Below are 15,989 nucleotides of genomic sequence, written 5' to 3' on the forward strand. Positions count from 1 at the left end.
TTTTGGTAAAAAGCGTAAACTTGATTAGGACATAAGTTGCTTTCATATTTTGAAAGTTATATGGTTTCATTCTTATAGATGTATTTGGCGAAAGCGCCTGGTATTGTAACAAAATTTTTTAAAATGCATCATTTCAAACTGGATGCGTGGTTTTGAAAAACGGAAAAACATTAACTGTTATTCAAGTAGATTTAGGTTTCTTAAAGTATTTAGTTTTATTTTTAAAGTTACTAATGAGTGAAACGTATTTTATTTAAGTGTTATTTATTATTGTTGTTTTCTGTATTTTTTAATAACAATATTAAAAAATATTTTGATTTCTTTTGATTAAGCTGATGGAGATGTATTGAAAAATGTTAGAAAAGTGTGGGGACATTCAATTTCAGTTAATGTTAATCTTTGAATCTCATCAGCACGCCGCAATACTTCTCAGAGTAGACGGATCTACAGATCTCCGACTAATTTACTTCTTAATCAATAAATAAAGAATGATCCCTATGTTTTATAGTTTTTTCATAAGTATAGATCATATTTTTGTGATTTGTAAGGATGGAAACCCATAACTTCACCGGATTGGGTTCTCCTACCGAGTGTATCAACGTCTTCACCGGCAGAAATCAATGTCACATCATCAGCCGCAACAATTTCTTCAGAAATTCCCGATGTTTCGACAATTCCAGAAAACACTACGACCTCGACAACTTTCACAAATTTCACCGAAACGTCACCGTTATCAAGTTCTACATCAACACCGAAACCAGTCTCATCTGATTTACCAGTCGATTTTAAACCCGTAAACATGAGCGATTTTACTGACGGTAGGTTTAAAAATTCTTAATTTATCCACACCTACTAACCATTTACCTATAGCTCCATAAAATGAAAAATATTTCGTACCAACTGAAGGTTAAAAGTTAATAATAATAAAACTGAAACATTACTTTTATACGTATTGTAGGTAGAATGAAGTTTTTAACGTTTTTCAATTTCAAGAGATGCATAAAAAATTACGTATTAAGTCTCATCTTCTCTTTATACCAAGTTAACACGGTTAGAATTGTGAAACAAAAGCTCCGAAGTCTTATGGTTCTTGAACTTTCAAGGTAAACTAACTTACACCTTGTTACCTGTTAGGCATCTGTCTCATGACATTTATTTGAAATATATAGATAATTACGTTTGTATGAATGTGTGAAGACACAACTATTAAGAAGCAACGTTTACATTCATAATTACATGCTCTACGGTTAATTTTCGAAATTTATTTTAACCATAAACCATAAAACCGACAGACATTTTATTACCCCTGTCACTGTCATATACTTGATCGCAGGAACATTTACAAATAATATCATGATACATAATGATGATCATATTCTCAAAAGTACATCCCTTAATTCATTAAAAAACAAATGGGAGACGAACTTTTCTTTGAAAATTAAGCACGATACATAAAATTTAAATAAATATTTACAAGGAATGACCAATCACAAGCGCACTTTATATACGAAGGTTGTTAAATGGGTCTTGTCGTACCATTTATTTTTGAGGTTAGCAGTTAAACTAATGATACGTCGTTATCAACAAAACATTTCCATTTGATTGCAGTGTTTATTATTAATTGTAAAAAAATGATGGCAGTTTTCTTTAATAAGTAAGGTATTGTCAAATGAGACAATTAAATGTTTAAACCGCTATAACTCCGTTAACCGTTTGTATCAAAATTTGCAGCAGCCTAAACGGAAGAAATGATGCAAAAAGCAACGCATTTGGACAATTTTTAACGGAGTTATAGCGGTTTAAACATTTAATTGTTTTAAAAAACAATGAAATAATGAATAAAATTTTGTTTTCTCTGAATAGATAGTTTAACCGAGTAAGATAAGTTACGAATCGATTAAATCATCAATTTTAAATTTTTAATAATTATTTTGAATTTTTTAAAATTTCCGCGAATTTTGAGGTCTCTGCCATTGGGAGGCGCAGACGTTTTCTTCTATGAAAGATATGAAAAAAAGTTATCAATACTTTTTCTTGCAAAATGGCATTGTGAAAAATTACTAATGTATATATTTTTCATAAATGTGATAGACAACGAGGAAATTGCGGGCAAACTTGCATGTTAGCGCGCAGTGGCCTAAAAATCACGCATAACTTTAAAAATTGATAAAAACTGAAAAAGTACTAAATTTATTTTGTTTTTTATTATCTAGAGAACATTGTTAAACTTTGCAGTAAGTTAACCAAATCTTTTAATTGTTATAAACAATTTAATATCTAATAAAATAATTCGAAGAGGTCTGTGTTCTGTCGAAACTGCCAGACGCGGATCGCGATTTCGATCGTTTTGGATCTCATCAGCGCGTCGCAGGCAGCTCCGACAGAACACAGACCAACTTTTACCTGCTGTCTCAACAGTGCGTTTTAGAAAATACTACAAATGGTGCAGTAAACGCCATCTGTAGCACGATGCTACATTTTAGGATTACGTTTGCTCCAACAAGGTCCACTTGTGTGGATATCTACTTGCTGAAAACGAATCCCGGCGTAGCCAACCTCAACGTGATATGCACGTTAGCTTAATCGAATAAAATAATTCGAAGAGATCTGTATTCTGTCGAAAATACAGTATTGTATTGTAGTATTGTATTGTTGAAACAGCAGGTAAAAGTTGGTCTGTGTTCTGTCGGAGCTGCCTGCGACGCGCTGATGAGATCCAATAAGATGGAAATCGCGATCCGCGTCTGGCAGTTTCGAATTATTTTATTCGATTAAGCTAATGTGCCTATCACGTTAAGATTCGCTACGCCGGAATTCGTTTTCAGCAAGTATAGATATCCACACAAGTGGACCTTGTTGGAGCATACGTAATCCTAAAATGTAGCATCGTCCTACAGATGGCGTTTAGTGCGCCATTTGTAGTATTTTCTAAAATTTAATATCTGTTTCCTAGTTTTGAGAAGATAGAGAAAAGTTTCATTTAACTTTTCCGTTCGTACAGATATAACGAATATGTAGGTATATGAAGAAAAAACAATTTTTTATGCAATTAAATATTTATCACTCTATTCGTGGACCAAATATGCATATTTTGCTGGACTAGAAGAAACATGCGAAAAAATGTATACACACTCGTAATTTATTGATCATGCTTGTGTAAAGAGAAGCGACTGCCCTTTCAAACTCGTTTGAAAACAAAAACAAAAAAGAAAGACAAATGCGTCTAGTCTAGAAGAAATACAAACGACCTAACATTATTATGTTAAGTTGACCACATCTTTCAGTCAGTCTTTATTAATCTTCCCGCCGTGAATGAGTTCACCGCGCGTTCATCAGCTTTTTGCCGATACGAAATCCAATGGTGCCACTCGTTTTTCTTCATTGCGGCCGTAATAACGACAGAAATGATCGCTACAGTTTACAATCTGTGAAGAGAACCGGTTAAACAAAGCGCAACAAAACGGCTATAATTGTTATACATTCGCGGTAATTTAAAGACCATCTATGTACTCATCGTAGGGTCATCTTCGTGTTAATTAACCCGAGAAATTCTCATATTTTTTTTTATTTGATACCAGTTTTTATCTAAAGTTAATGCGATACACATTTCCGACCTTTATTAACATTTTTCGATAAACTTCAGTTTCCTGTAGTTGAAGTTCAACAATTTAATAAATAGTCCCTGGGAACCGGGGGTTGATATAAAGGATCAAAGTGTTCCATTAAATTATATTATATATTCGAAAAAGGGAAGCACATGAGTTGAAATGAAAGGGGTGGCGAGCAAGGGTGAAGTAAGCAAAGATTATTTATCGTAAGAACGAGTCATTCGAAATATAAAAACAGTAAATCTAATATTTATCATTCTTGCAATTACTGCTCGGAGAAAACCAAAATAGAAATGTAGATATATCAGCGCGAATTGTAATTGTAATTAAATGTTATTTTTAAATACAACGTTTAATTGTAACTGAACAAATTGAAATGAGTTGGTAGTGCAAATTAAATTGTAATACAATATTTAAAAAATTAATCAAGAACGACCGAAGTAAAATCAGATGAAAATATAGATTATTGCAATTTGCTTATTAAATAACTTTTATTTATATCACTAATTTAGTCATTTCCAAAAATGATGGATACAACACAGAAAAGTATAGGTGTATTGTACATAGGCAGGGTACTGCTTGAATATTGTTTTCAATGACGGATTGTAAAGTGTAATGGCTACATTAATAGTAATAAATATTAATTTGAAAATCCATTCTCAGATTTTATCCACTGAAAGTTATTCCAAATTAATGAGGAAAATTTTGTTGCGGTTGCCGGGAATTGAACTGGGAACCTTTAGCTTTACGCACCAATGCTTATTAATTTGAGACAACTTATAGTCAGGGGCGCAACAAGGGGGAGGGGTCCGCAGGTGCCTGAGCACCCACTCGATTAGGTTGGGCACCCAGTCAATTCCAGTCGATTCAGATAATAACCCAACTTGAAAGTTCGGTTCAAATAGTTCAAGCTCGTAAATGAGCAGCCGAACTCGATCTTTTCAAGTATAAGAAATTCAATACATTGGTGACCTTTTTTTTTTAGTCATTTATATTATTATGATGGGAGCACCCACTCAAACTGTAACGTTGTTGCGCCCCTGCTTAAAGTGGATAAAAATTGAGAATGTATTTTCAAATAAACATTTAATATTAACCATCAAGAATTTTATTGTGTTTCGAATATTAATAAAGTTGAACTTGTTGAAAATGATATTGGTGAATTCGACTCTTTTGTTGGCAACAGTGTGCGGTAGAAGAATGTACCCGGAGGCTAGGATTGTCGGAGGAGAGCGTTCAGCATTCGGCAGGTGGCCATGGCAAGTATCCCTCAGGCAGTGGAGGACGTCCACGTACCTTCACAAATGTGGCGCTGCGCTACTCAACGAAAACTGGGCTATCACAGCGGCACATTGCGTAGACAAGTAAGTCAAAATACCTCAACATGCTTCTGAAGGTTTAAGCTACTCTTTTCGCACTCAAAAGTTTATTTGAAATGATTCAATATTCCTTATAGTCGTTGTTACTGCTATCACCTCTCGTGGCTTAGTGGTTAGAGCATTGACACGCAAAGCCACTGGACCGGGGTTCGATTCCTGGCGATGGTGTAACAGCAGCAACAAATTTGTTCCTCATTAACTTGTGGTTAGGCATTTTATAATTTTATCCCACTAGATAATGATGCCATTATCGATAAATCGACGCCTAATACACTCACGCCGTAAATATTTACGACTTATTCAAAAAGTAGTATAACAGTCACGCCACGTCTTATTCAAAAAATAGTATAACAATGCGAAAAGGTAAAAATATGATAACTGACCGCATAACAATCAAGATGGTTGAAGATTGGGTATTGTTTGTTTCAAACTGTACACTAAAATTTGACATAAGATAAAACCACAACATATTGGTTGCAATTACTGCTATATCAAAATTTGCAATTAACTTCTTTTTCTATTACCTAGTGTTCCACCAAGTGACTTGCTGCTTCGTTTTGGTGAACACGACCTGTCAACGGAAAGTGAACCGCACATACACCAAGAAAGGAGGGTCCAAATCGTGGCATCTCATCCTGAATTTGATCCCAGAACGTTTGAGTACGATTTGGCCCTTTTAAGGTTTTATGAACCGCTCGAATTCCAACCAAACATTATTCCTGTATGTGTTCCCCAAACTGATCAAGACTTCGTAGGGCGGACCGCATACGTAACGGGATGGGGAAGATTATACGAAGGTATGAATGCTTTATACATATAATTATTTAAATGTTTGATACTACTATAAGTCCAAAACATACCACAAAAAGAGACTGCTTAATCCTACACTTACTTCTAATTTAATTATTTAAAATAAATGAAACATAAATTTAATCTTTTAATTCACAGTCAATGCTACTTACAGCTCCAATAAAGCATTCTTTCTAGCTGTGTACCTATGAATAGTTTATTTATCACCGGTACAGTACCGGTGAATAGCTTATTTGTTACCGGTACAGTACCGGAAAAGAGACACATCATTTTTCTTTAAATATCTTGGTTTTCACTACTTTGGTCATTATAAAAAAAATACGACGTGTAGTTATACAACACGCCACTGAAGTGAAACTTCTTTAAACGTACAAACATACCGGGACAGGGGTTAAGGAATTGGTTTAATGATATTATTTGTACACTACGAATTTAAATTTTACACTATACATGCCGGAGTTGCCTGTAACGAACGTTGCATTGAAGCGCGCTCGCGGCTCAAGCGATCTCCACTACGAACTCGACTACGTGGCCGAGTAGAAGGGGGACATCCGTTGCATGATTTCGTTACATAGCAACTCGCATGAAACGAACTTACCCTACGGTGCGTAAAGAAGTTTCCCTTCAAAAAGAAAGTACAGGTAATGAATCTCGCTGGGCGCAGGCCGACCACCCCTTACTTAGAACTTAGAAGATTAGCGTCCAAATTTGGACGGGTTACAGCTAGTAATATGTACTTTTTTACCTCTTTGGCAAAAATTAAACAAGTTCTGTTTGTTTGGTTTTAGATGGTCCATTACCCAGCGTTCTTCAAGAAGTATCCGTCCCTGTTATCAACAACAGCGTATGTGAATCCATGTATCGATCGGCGGGTTATATCGAACACATTCCCCATATCTTCATCTGTGCTGGATGGCGGAAAGGAGGGTTTGACTCGTGCGAAGGAGACTCGGGAGGGCCGATGGTTATTCAACGGCCGGAGGACAAGAGGTTTGTTTTGGCAGGGATTATCAGCTGGGGTATAGGATGCGCAGAACCAAACCAACCTGGAGTCTACACGCGAATAAGCGAATTCAAAGATTGGATCAACCAAATCTTACAATTTTAAAAAGCAACAGTATACGAAATCTTCCCAAGTTTAGGAATCGAAGTCGAATATCCAGGTTGTGAAATTCAGTGCCTTAAATTTCGTCTACTTCCAATGTGATATTCCCACGAAGATGACGATCAAATAACGAAAGAGAATTCGGTGAATAACTTTATGTAAGTAGGTACATATCTACCTTCAAACTGAATCAGTTGTGTATGAAATGTACTTTGATATTAAATTTGTATTAATGTGATATAGTTCAGTGCAAACTTGTTGGATAAAAACATTCTCCAGTTCCAAAAGTTTTGTTTTCTGTTACACGCGTATTCTTGTAATTATAATTTATTCTAATTTATACGTAATTATTATTTATTTTACAATAATTTGTACATAAAACTGGTGCTTGTAACTACACTATTTATAATAAATGAAAAGTTTTATTCGGTGTTTCAATACCCTTTTCTCTAAATGAAGAGTTTTAGAATTTTAAAACTAATGAACTACAGACAAAGCACATATACTGTTCGTTTCAAGAAGTTAGAGATATGCCCCTTCCCTTTATTAGAATGCGCCGTAGCATAATTCCAAATTGAATCATATTTGTCTGCGGAGCTCATCTTTTCACCGATCATCAAGCGAGAGCTAGACAAAAGTATACAATACCATTTGCAAAATTATTTAAATTGCCTCGTTAAAATTTAATATGCTTTATTTAAAAGCATATTTAGCCAAAAATAATAACAAGTGAATTAACTTAACGTTCTACACACCTATAAAACTTTTGCTTTGTTTTCTATTATTAATTTATATACACTTTTGTTTTACTAAAAATTGTCGTCTAGTACTGTACAGTTCCCACCGAGAGCTCTGCTCGTTCAAGCTTGTTCCAACTATTTCTGTCTTGCTTACGCCTAGTGTGTATTCTTTCTATCTTCGCGCAGATTTCTTCATGGTCACAATTCTAACAAATTGAAATGGACTGTACTTTAGTTCAATTGAACAGGTGGCAAAAGGAACATTGCCGAGTGTCCTTTCAGGCCTCCACTCAGTAGCTAGTTTAATGTTTAAATGCGAAATCAGTAATATGTCTCCTATATAGTAACTGTCTTGATCATTCTTTGTGACAGTTCAAAGCATCAACTACAATTCTCAGAACTGCCTATATATGTAGATATATAAATTCAGCAATCTTATCGTTCAACTCTAACATGCCAGTCGATGTTGGAAATTTATTTCCTGCTATGACAATGATAATAATTTAACTATCGTGATCATTATATCACGATATTAAACATAAAATGCTGGGCGCGGTAAAGTCACTTATCGTACCTTCTCTAATCTATCTCGTATTTCCATAAAAATCCTCAAGCAGACGAATTAAAAATAACTGTTAACATTGAGATTATCTCCTTTTAAATGGATTGTTTGCACTTTGAAATATTTGCTATCAACTTTGGTTAGATATAAGTACTTATTATTGCACTTTAGAAAATATTTCTCACTTTGCGTGAGAAAAGTATAAAATAGCAGAATTGCACTCAAAGGATTAGGAACAATTAAGAAACTTAAAAGAAATATTTACATAATGCCCATTACAGTTTTATTAAAAAAGATACAAAAGTATTATCATTATTATATACTTATTAATTCTAGTTTGTTGCAACCACAATTTCTTCGTCATAGGCTTTCACATTGCAGGGTTGGCTATCAGATTCAGATTCATCCGATTGTATATTGAAAATAAATTCTTTTCTCAAACACATTGTTTCAGTAAAGTCTACAAGCATGTTATCAAAGAAATGCACAAGTGGACGGTATAAAAATCTCCAGTCCAAACTGCAAACAATTTCTATTGTTTCGCCTCAGTTTTTGTACACGTTCCACCTTGTTACTCATTAGTCGTTTTAGTGACTAATATATCAAAATGCGTTATCTCTTTTTATAGCGGCTATGTTTATTTCGTTTAACGAAAGTTGGAAATCATTTATTAATGTATATATACGCGTTTCTTGTTAAACTATTTTAGGCTATTTTAAAGTGCATTTAATTCCAGTCCTTTAAAAATACAAGGGATTTGACCATCGTCAGGTATACAGTTTTTATAGAAGGGGGACTTAGAAAACTGAATTGTGGTTTCCTTAATTAACCCAAGTGTTCTTCTAGCTTTATGATTGCATGCTTTACCAATATAAGTATTACCTTCTACTTAAGTATATCAGAGTTAAATAAATATATACCTAGCTATATCTTCAATAATTGGTTCGTGAAAAAGAGATTAAAAATGTATTAAAACCAAAACCATTAAAAAAAACACCAATTACCAATTACATAAACTATTATTAGCTTCTTATATACTGGAGAATAGTACTACCAGATAATGTTTTCATTTCTACGAATTCTTTTAAATCGCTAGTAAACGGCAGAAATTCAGATTTAACAAAGCATTCCGTATGTTCAACAAAGCTGGTCGTAAGTGTGGCGCCCCAAAAAATTTAAAATTTTTGTATAAAGTTTTCGACTTTTTGCATACCATATACACAGGTTTTCGCAAACTGTTTCTATTTTTACATTAGAAGAAGTGGTATCGAGGAAGTCAGATAAGTCAGGACGGAAGGAGGAGTAGCGATAGAGCAGAGGATAGCACAGGGTCGAGTCGCCTTCAATAAAAAGAAATCACTTCTATGCTTGAGAAACAATTAATTTAGAAATTCGAAAAAGATTTTTAAAAGTGTATGTTTGGAGCGCGGCGCTGTAAGTACAGATGAAGGTTAGAAACGTTCGAAATGTGGTGTTACCGGCGAATGATGAGGATACCATGAATAGAGAAGGTTAGAAAAGAAGAGGTATTAGAAAGAATAGGAGAATAGGAGAATAGAAGACTCTATGGAAGTCAATAAAAAATAGGCAAAATAGGTTGGTGGGACACCTTCTCAGGCATGAAAGTCTAGTCAGAGACATATTAGAGGCACAAACATGAGTTAAGAGAAGCAGAGGCAGACCTAGATTAGATTACTGTTCGCAAATAGTTAAGGAGTGAAGATGCGTGTCCAACCAGTCTTAGCACTGACGATCTTATGATGATAATGATGTTCCAACTGAAAACTAAATCTTAAACTTCACTCTTTTGTTCTATATGCTTGGATCAAAGTCGGCCAACGACCACTGTTAGCCATGGTTGTTTAATACTGCTCTTCAAACAACCACGGCTAGCAGCAAACTTCTAAATCTTTCTTTTCCTTATTTGCCCAGTTTCACATTTTCATTTAAACGTATATAAAGTTTTTATACTAAATAGGTACTGTATCTACTGTAAGGAAAAAATTAAGCTTAATCTTATCTTATCTATTAGAGCATATTACCAACAATATCACAGATAAGTAATGCGCACTATTCTGGGCATATCTACACTCAATTTTTTACGATTCTAGGGGAATACCCGACCACTGCAACTAATTCAATTTATTCCATATTTTACCATCTAAAACTAAGTGCTTATTAATTTCAATAACAGTTGTCGACTAGTAACCTGGTAGACAGTGTTTGATGATTAAAATGGTACGGCTTTCATTTTCTAATTTTGAGTAGATATAATTGTTATTTACCTACTTATCTTACCTTTCTTTTTAGGAATTTCGTCAGGAAAATAATCATTCCGGTAAATATAATATAGGTACATCATATTCAAAATTGTCTGCGAAATTTCTCAAAATGTTATTACATTGTTGTAGAGCGGAATGAATTGAAGGTAATTGATAATTTTATTTACAATTTTGAATCTACATATGGAACTCGTCATGTGGCATTTGCACGAAAACCTTTTCGCCATGTAATTTCAGAAAGTATATTTTCACCAGCTGAAACAGTACGTAATACAAAAATGATTAGTTGATACTGGGGTTACATGTTTCATTTCTTCTTCTTGCAGTGGCGCGTTATAGCACTCTATTTACATCACGGCAACGATTCGTTCGCACAGAACTGGTGCAAAAACCTTGTATCAAAAGAAACTGTTACACTATTGGAAGAATGCTTCTGTGTCTTACCGTGGGACATTTCTAATCCTTTGTATCATGAATCCCTTAAAAAGACATTGGCAAAAAATTTGAAGAATTCCTTCTATGATTTTTTTAAATATCAAAAGTCTGGAGTAATATTCATTTTACAACTAGATGGAATTCCTTCTGTATTTTCAATTCTTGAAGGAAATATTTCCTCTGAAACCATTTTATATACTCTCAGGAACATCAAAGAAGTTTTAAGGACAGTGTCTGCTGAATTTCAACAATCGTGTGAGACATATGAAGAAAATCAATCAAACATTGGGTAAACTTAACATTGTACTGTACTGAATGTTAGCATCCAAGATCCCATGTTTTTAGTAATAAAGTTTCTGTTTTTGTTTTGATAAACCTCTGAATATATGAACAGAAATAGTAAAATTTGAGTACTAAAAACTTAAAACCCTCGTAAAGGCAAAAATACTGTAAAAACATTAAATTAATATACAGTTAATGGTTCTTGTTTTATTATGGCATTAAATATATCAGATCATTTTCTTATAGATCAGACGGTTTCCAGCAAAACATGTACGAATTGTTAGGAGATCGAGATTATGACTGTTTTGAGTATAACCAATTGGATGAACTTAAAAAGAAAATTGGTTTTGCTTTATTTGGAGCTCCTCAGGAAAATGGTTATACTGAAAAAGGACTTCAGCAGATTGACACTATTTTCAAAAGGATTATTAATGAAAGTATGTTAACATTCTTTTGGGTTATTTCTGCTTATAATTATAGTCATTCTTTTAATTTCAGATATGTATGCTAGGTATAAAGATCAAGTTATTATTTCCTTTATATTTAATTGCACTGAGCCACTGCCAGAAGAAAAAATTAAAAAAAAGGAGAAGAACACTGAGTACAACCCAGATGGTGATATAGGGCCAGTACCCATTTTCGTAATAAAAAAGTGCTATTCTTCTATACGTGATCGTGGCTGTCGTATATTTATTGACCATGAAAGTAGAGTTTATACAAGTTGGAGTCAATACATAAATAATAACAGATTGGATAAGTGCATAATGGTTTTACCCAAAAATGGCCGTTACAGGGGCGATGAAAATGGGACTGTATTACTTGAGAAACATAAGTCACCAGCATGTCGATTTGGTGCCAGAATAGTCAGAGCTGCTGATATGTCAGCCAGTGGAGTAGGTCTGGCAACTGGAGGTGTTCTAATTGCATCTGCCATTCCCGCTATTACTGTTGCTCCATTTGTTGTAACAGGCGCTGTTGCGGCTGGTGCTGCAGCAGGCGCATTTTCTGTTGGTCGAAGTGTCATGTCCCTTATAGATATGAACAACCATAAGCAGGTAACGAAAAATTAAGTGAAAATAAAACTTATTAAATCATATACAACATTTAATTATAAATGAACACTTAATACTTGATACACATCACATTTCGTCTTGTTGGGGAAATATTAGGAGTAAAACAAGTACTACACTTTCAATTCTTTTTCTCCTTGAGGTTGTGTATCCCACTCGGGACATAGACGAGGGCTGAAGAGGACCTTCATTGGTCCTAGTAGAATGGTCTGAGAGGTATTGAGGTTTTAGTTGGCTTGCCCTCCTTGGAAGGAATCCAACATCAGCCAGGCATAGCATACGGACGGCTAGGTGGCTTTCGAAGGTTCTTTCGCTTTTAATCAGCCCTACCGTTGTAAACTCTGCCATTTCCGTATTAGAGAAGTTCGGTGTTTATTGAATTATTTTGCATTACTTCCTAACTCTAACAGTCAAGAATCTTACGCCAATTTTTATCATGTGCTTAAGGTTGTTTCCCGGGGGACCGCCGAGCCTGACGTGCTCTCTAACTATTGGTCGATCACCCATCCATGAAGTGGCCAGAGCGGTTGATGCTTACGTTCGATATCGTTTGACTGGAACTTAACCTAGCCCACCATACACTTCACACACAATTCTAACTCAGTCTCTACTATATTCTAATTGTATTTATCTATATAGCAGCTGAATATTAGCTAATCATCATAACCATCTTTTCTTTCTTTTCCGCTGTTTCCACCTTTCACGTTTCGCAGCCGTTTCTAAATAAACACACTTTTAACACTTTACAATTTGCTAAATTAGGTAATGATCAAATATTAGTCAGTGAGAGGTAAAGGCAGGATATTCAAAGATAGGATTCGATTGAAAATTTAGTAAGTACGTATCTTACTCCTGAAAATTCACTACTAAGGACAAGTAATAATATCGAATTTTTGACACAGTAAATGAATAGAGTTAGCAAGATAAATAAATAATTGCGTTTTTACGTAAATTTTCAATTTTTGTAATTTGAAATATCTGGTATTAACCAAAAAATTTAATGTAGGATGTAAATGTAATAAGGAATGAAGAAGCTAGGAACGCTGCTCTCAATATTGCCGCTGGAAGTATAGGGGTTCTAGGAAGTGGAGCTACAGCCGTTTTGTCAGAAGCAGTATCAAGAGGAGTAAATGTCGGACAAGTATTGACTGCCTTTATTAATCAATTTTAGTTTAATGCTAACTAATACGTTTTCAAGGTGGGCCAAGGAGTTGTAAACACATTAAATGTAACAAACCTAGCCATCGGAGCAACAGCTCTTGGAAACTCCATGTATTATGTTTACTTCAGTTGGAGAAATGGAGAAGAAATATCAACGTTAACAACTCTTCAGCTAGCGACATCGGCTTTATTCTTTGTAAACTCTGTTTACAACTTTAGAACTGCTGCAACGATTATAGAAGAAAACCAAACAAATGTCCTAAATCAAATAAAAAGCGATTTGCGAAGCAATAAACACAGGTAAAACTTCGAAAACTATAAACGAATTAATTAAGTAAATTCAGACGGTTTTTAAAAATGCAAAAATTTATCGTTGTCCACGATTTTTCGAAAAAGTCTAACGTAATAAAGTTCGGCTAAAGGCAGGCTTCTTAAAACGTAACATTTACAAAATTAACAGTATTTTTTTTCATTTTAAAATAAAATACAAATACATGTATATATATTCTCGATGAAGTCTCACGTCGCCTGTTGGTGAAACATATTTACCAAATAAAACTCAACACGCAAAATCAAGTAAAAAAAATATGAAATATTATTTTGAAAATTCATTTCTGAATTTTTTACCCACTACACACTACTTCAAATTAATGAGGGAAAAAATTCAGAAATGAATTTTCAGAATAATATTTCATATTAAACTAACTCACTTCTAAGTATATTCAGTAAACCTAGTTACATTAGTACGACGGTTCGTTAACCTTGTAGGTCGGTTGGTCGTAGTTGCTGTTGTCACCTCTCGTAGTTTAGTGGTCAGAACATTGGTGCGTAAAGCCAAAGGTCCCGGGTTCGATTCCCGGCGGGGGTGTGACAACAGCAACAATTTTTCCCTCATTAATTTGAGGTAGCGTGGTGGGTAAAAAATTCAAAAATGAATTTTCAGAATAATATTTCATATTAAACTAACTCGCTTCTAAAAGATATCTAAAGTGTATGTAAGTAAAAAAATATTAATATTAATCACCACTTTTACTTAAAATTTTCAGAAAGATGTTTGATAAAATGCACAAGGAAACCATCCGAATGAACGGCGGCAATAGACAGGCAGGTAACGCCGATGTTATTTCAACTATCCGCAACATACCCAACAAGGATGAAATATTTGGAATCCTTAAGGCCAATAATAAATTATTTAATAAAAAGGGTGTTAAGTTTTCTGCATCCGGATCAAAGATACTGTTGAATGGTAAAGCTTTAGACTTGGGATCGTTTTCCATCCTATCGAAGCCCCAAAGATTGGAAGTCCTTTCAGAAATGCCGGCCACTCCTGCTCCACTAGAAGTTAACGTAACTTCCTCTGCTTCATTTTCGATTGATATTATTAATAGTTTGAGTAGGAACGACTTTGTAAATTTAGTATCTTTTGGTGCTCGTCTATATACTGATTCAACATCACTTAATCATGCCTTGCAAATGACCTTGCGCGAATTTTCTCAATGTATAAAAGAAAAAGTTCTTGCAATTGCAATGGCAATTGTAAACGAGGCGGTAAATATAGGTATTGATAGTATTCAAAATTTGCTTCCGTCCGTCTCTGAACCCATTATTGTCGTTATAAACGTTGTTAAAACATTTGCTCAGAATTGGGCAGAACAATATAGAAATGAATATGAAGAAAGCAAACGTCGGGCACAAGGAAATCCCTATTTTGACGCGGATGAATTTGATGAAATGTACGGTATACATCCAAACACGATTGACAAAAGTTTGTATTTTTGCGAAGTCGTCATTGACATAATGGTTTCCAAGGGTAAAGTCATACCGATATACTTGGAACAAGTTTTTGACTATTTTATGGAATTGATCACAGCAAAACTTGTAATGGATAATCAAGATGTACGAAGGGAACAGGAGCAAGAGCGACGTTACGTATTACAACGGATACAAAGATCATGCAAACAATGTAGGGGACATTATTTTGTTGACGAATAATATTATTCACGTCTCTTTGATTATACTAAAGAAAGCGCAGCTGACTGACGTAATACAGTTTATTGTTTCGTATTTGTAATATTCCGCAGAATAAAACAAAAAGAATGGAAGAGGGTTTGGTTTATTCATGGTGGTGGTTGTCACTTTCTATTCTTTGACATAGAAAATATAATGCAAGAAAAAGCCGCTCTTTGTTCATCAATATTACAATAAAAAGGGGCCTTACATATTCCTAAATACATCATCATAGGGTCGTCAATCCTAAGACTGGTTGGACATGTACCTCCACTTTTTCCTATCCTGAGCTAAACTTCGCATTTCCCTAAAACCAGAACAACCCACATCTTTAACTATTTGTGAACAGTAATCTAACGTAGATCTACCTCTACCCCTCCTAACTCCCGTTTCTGCCACTAATATGTCTCTGACTAGACCTTCATACCTGAGAAGGTGTCCTACCAACCTATCTCGCCTATTTTTTATTGACTTCCATAGAGCCCTATGTTCTCCTATTCCTACATACATATCAAATTAAATTATTTTGATGGTGGCGATTTAAAGTA

At 34.5% G+C, this 15,989-nt stretch overlaps 2 protein-coding genes across 3 annotated transcripts in view; both read left to right on the plus strand.

Annotated features, from left to right (window-relative positions):
• The window catches only part of LOC108740467 (serine proteinase stubble), a 35,146-nt gene extending 27,933 nt beyond the window's left edge, over positions 1–7,213 (plus strand). Inside the window, exons 3-6 of the mRNA XM_025981464.1 lie at positions 549–818; positions 4,795–4,972; positions 5,516–5,784; positions 6,586–7,213. Coding sequence (XP_025837249.1) covers positions 549–818; positions 4,795–4,972; positions 5,516–5,784; positions 6,586–6,905 — 1,037 coding nt within the window. The 3' untranslated portion in view covers positions 6,906–7,213. The remainder of the gene's footprint in view (positions 1–548; positions 819–4,794; positions 4,973–5,515; positions 5,785–6,585) is intronic.
• A 3,085-nt stretch (positions 7,214–10,298) lies between these two features.
• Positions 10,299–15,533, plus strand: LOC108740466. Of its 2 annotated transcripts, none has more exons than XM_018474790.2 (9): positions 10,299–10,442; positions 10,515–10,557; positions 10,616–10,749; positions 10,813–11,210; positions 11,450–11,640; positions 11,702–12,258; positions 13,280–13,414; positions 13,472–13,734; positions 14,481–15,533. In XM_018474790.2, the coding sequence occupies exons 1-9, from the start codon at positions 10,431–10,433 to the stop codon at positions 15,424–15,426; spliced, it is 2,679 nt and encodes an 892-aa protein (XP_018330292.1). In that variant the 5' UTR covers positions 10,299–10,430; the 3' UTR covers positions 15,427–15,533. The 2 variants fall into 2 exon arrangements, with proteins under 2 accessions (XP_018330292.1, XP_018330293.1); XM_018474791.2 differs by having other exon boundaries at positions 10,515–10,542.
• The last annotated feature ends 456 nt before the right edge of the window (positions 15,534–15,989 follow it).

The sequence above is a fragment of the Agrilus planipennis genome, unplaced genomic scaffold (assembly GCF_000699045.2).
Source record: "Agrilus planipennis isolate EAB-ADULT unplaced genomic scaffold, Apla_2.0 scaffold57, whole genome shotgun sequence".
In the NCBI taxonomy this organism is placed as follows: domain Eukaryota; kingdom Metazoa; phylum Arthropoda; class Insecta; order Coleoptera; family Buprestidae; genus Agrilus; species Agrilus planipennis.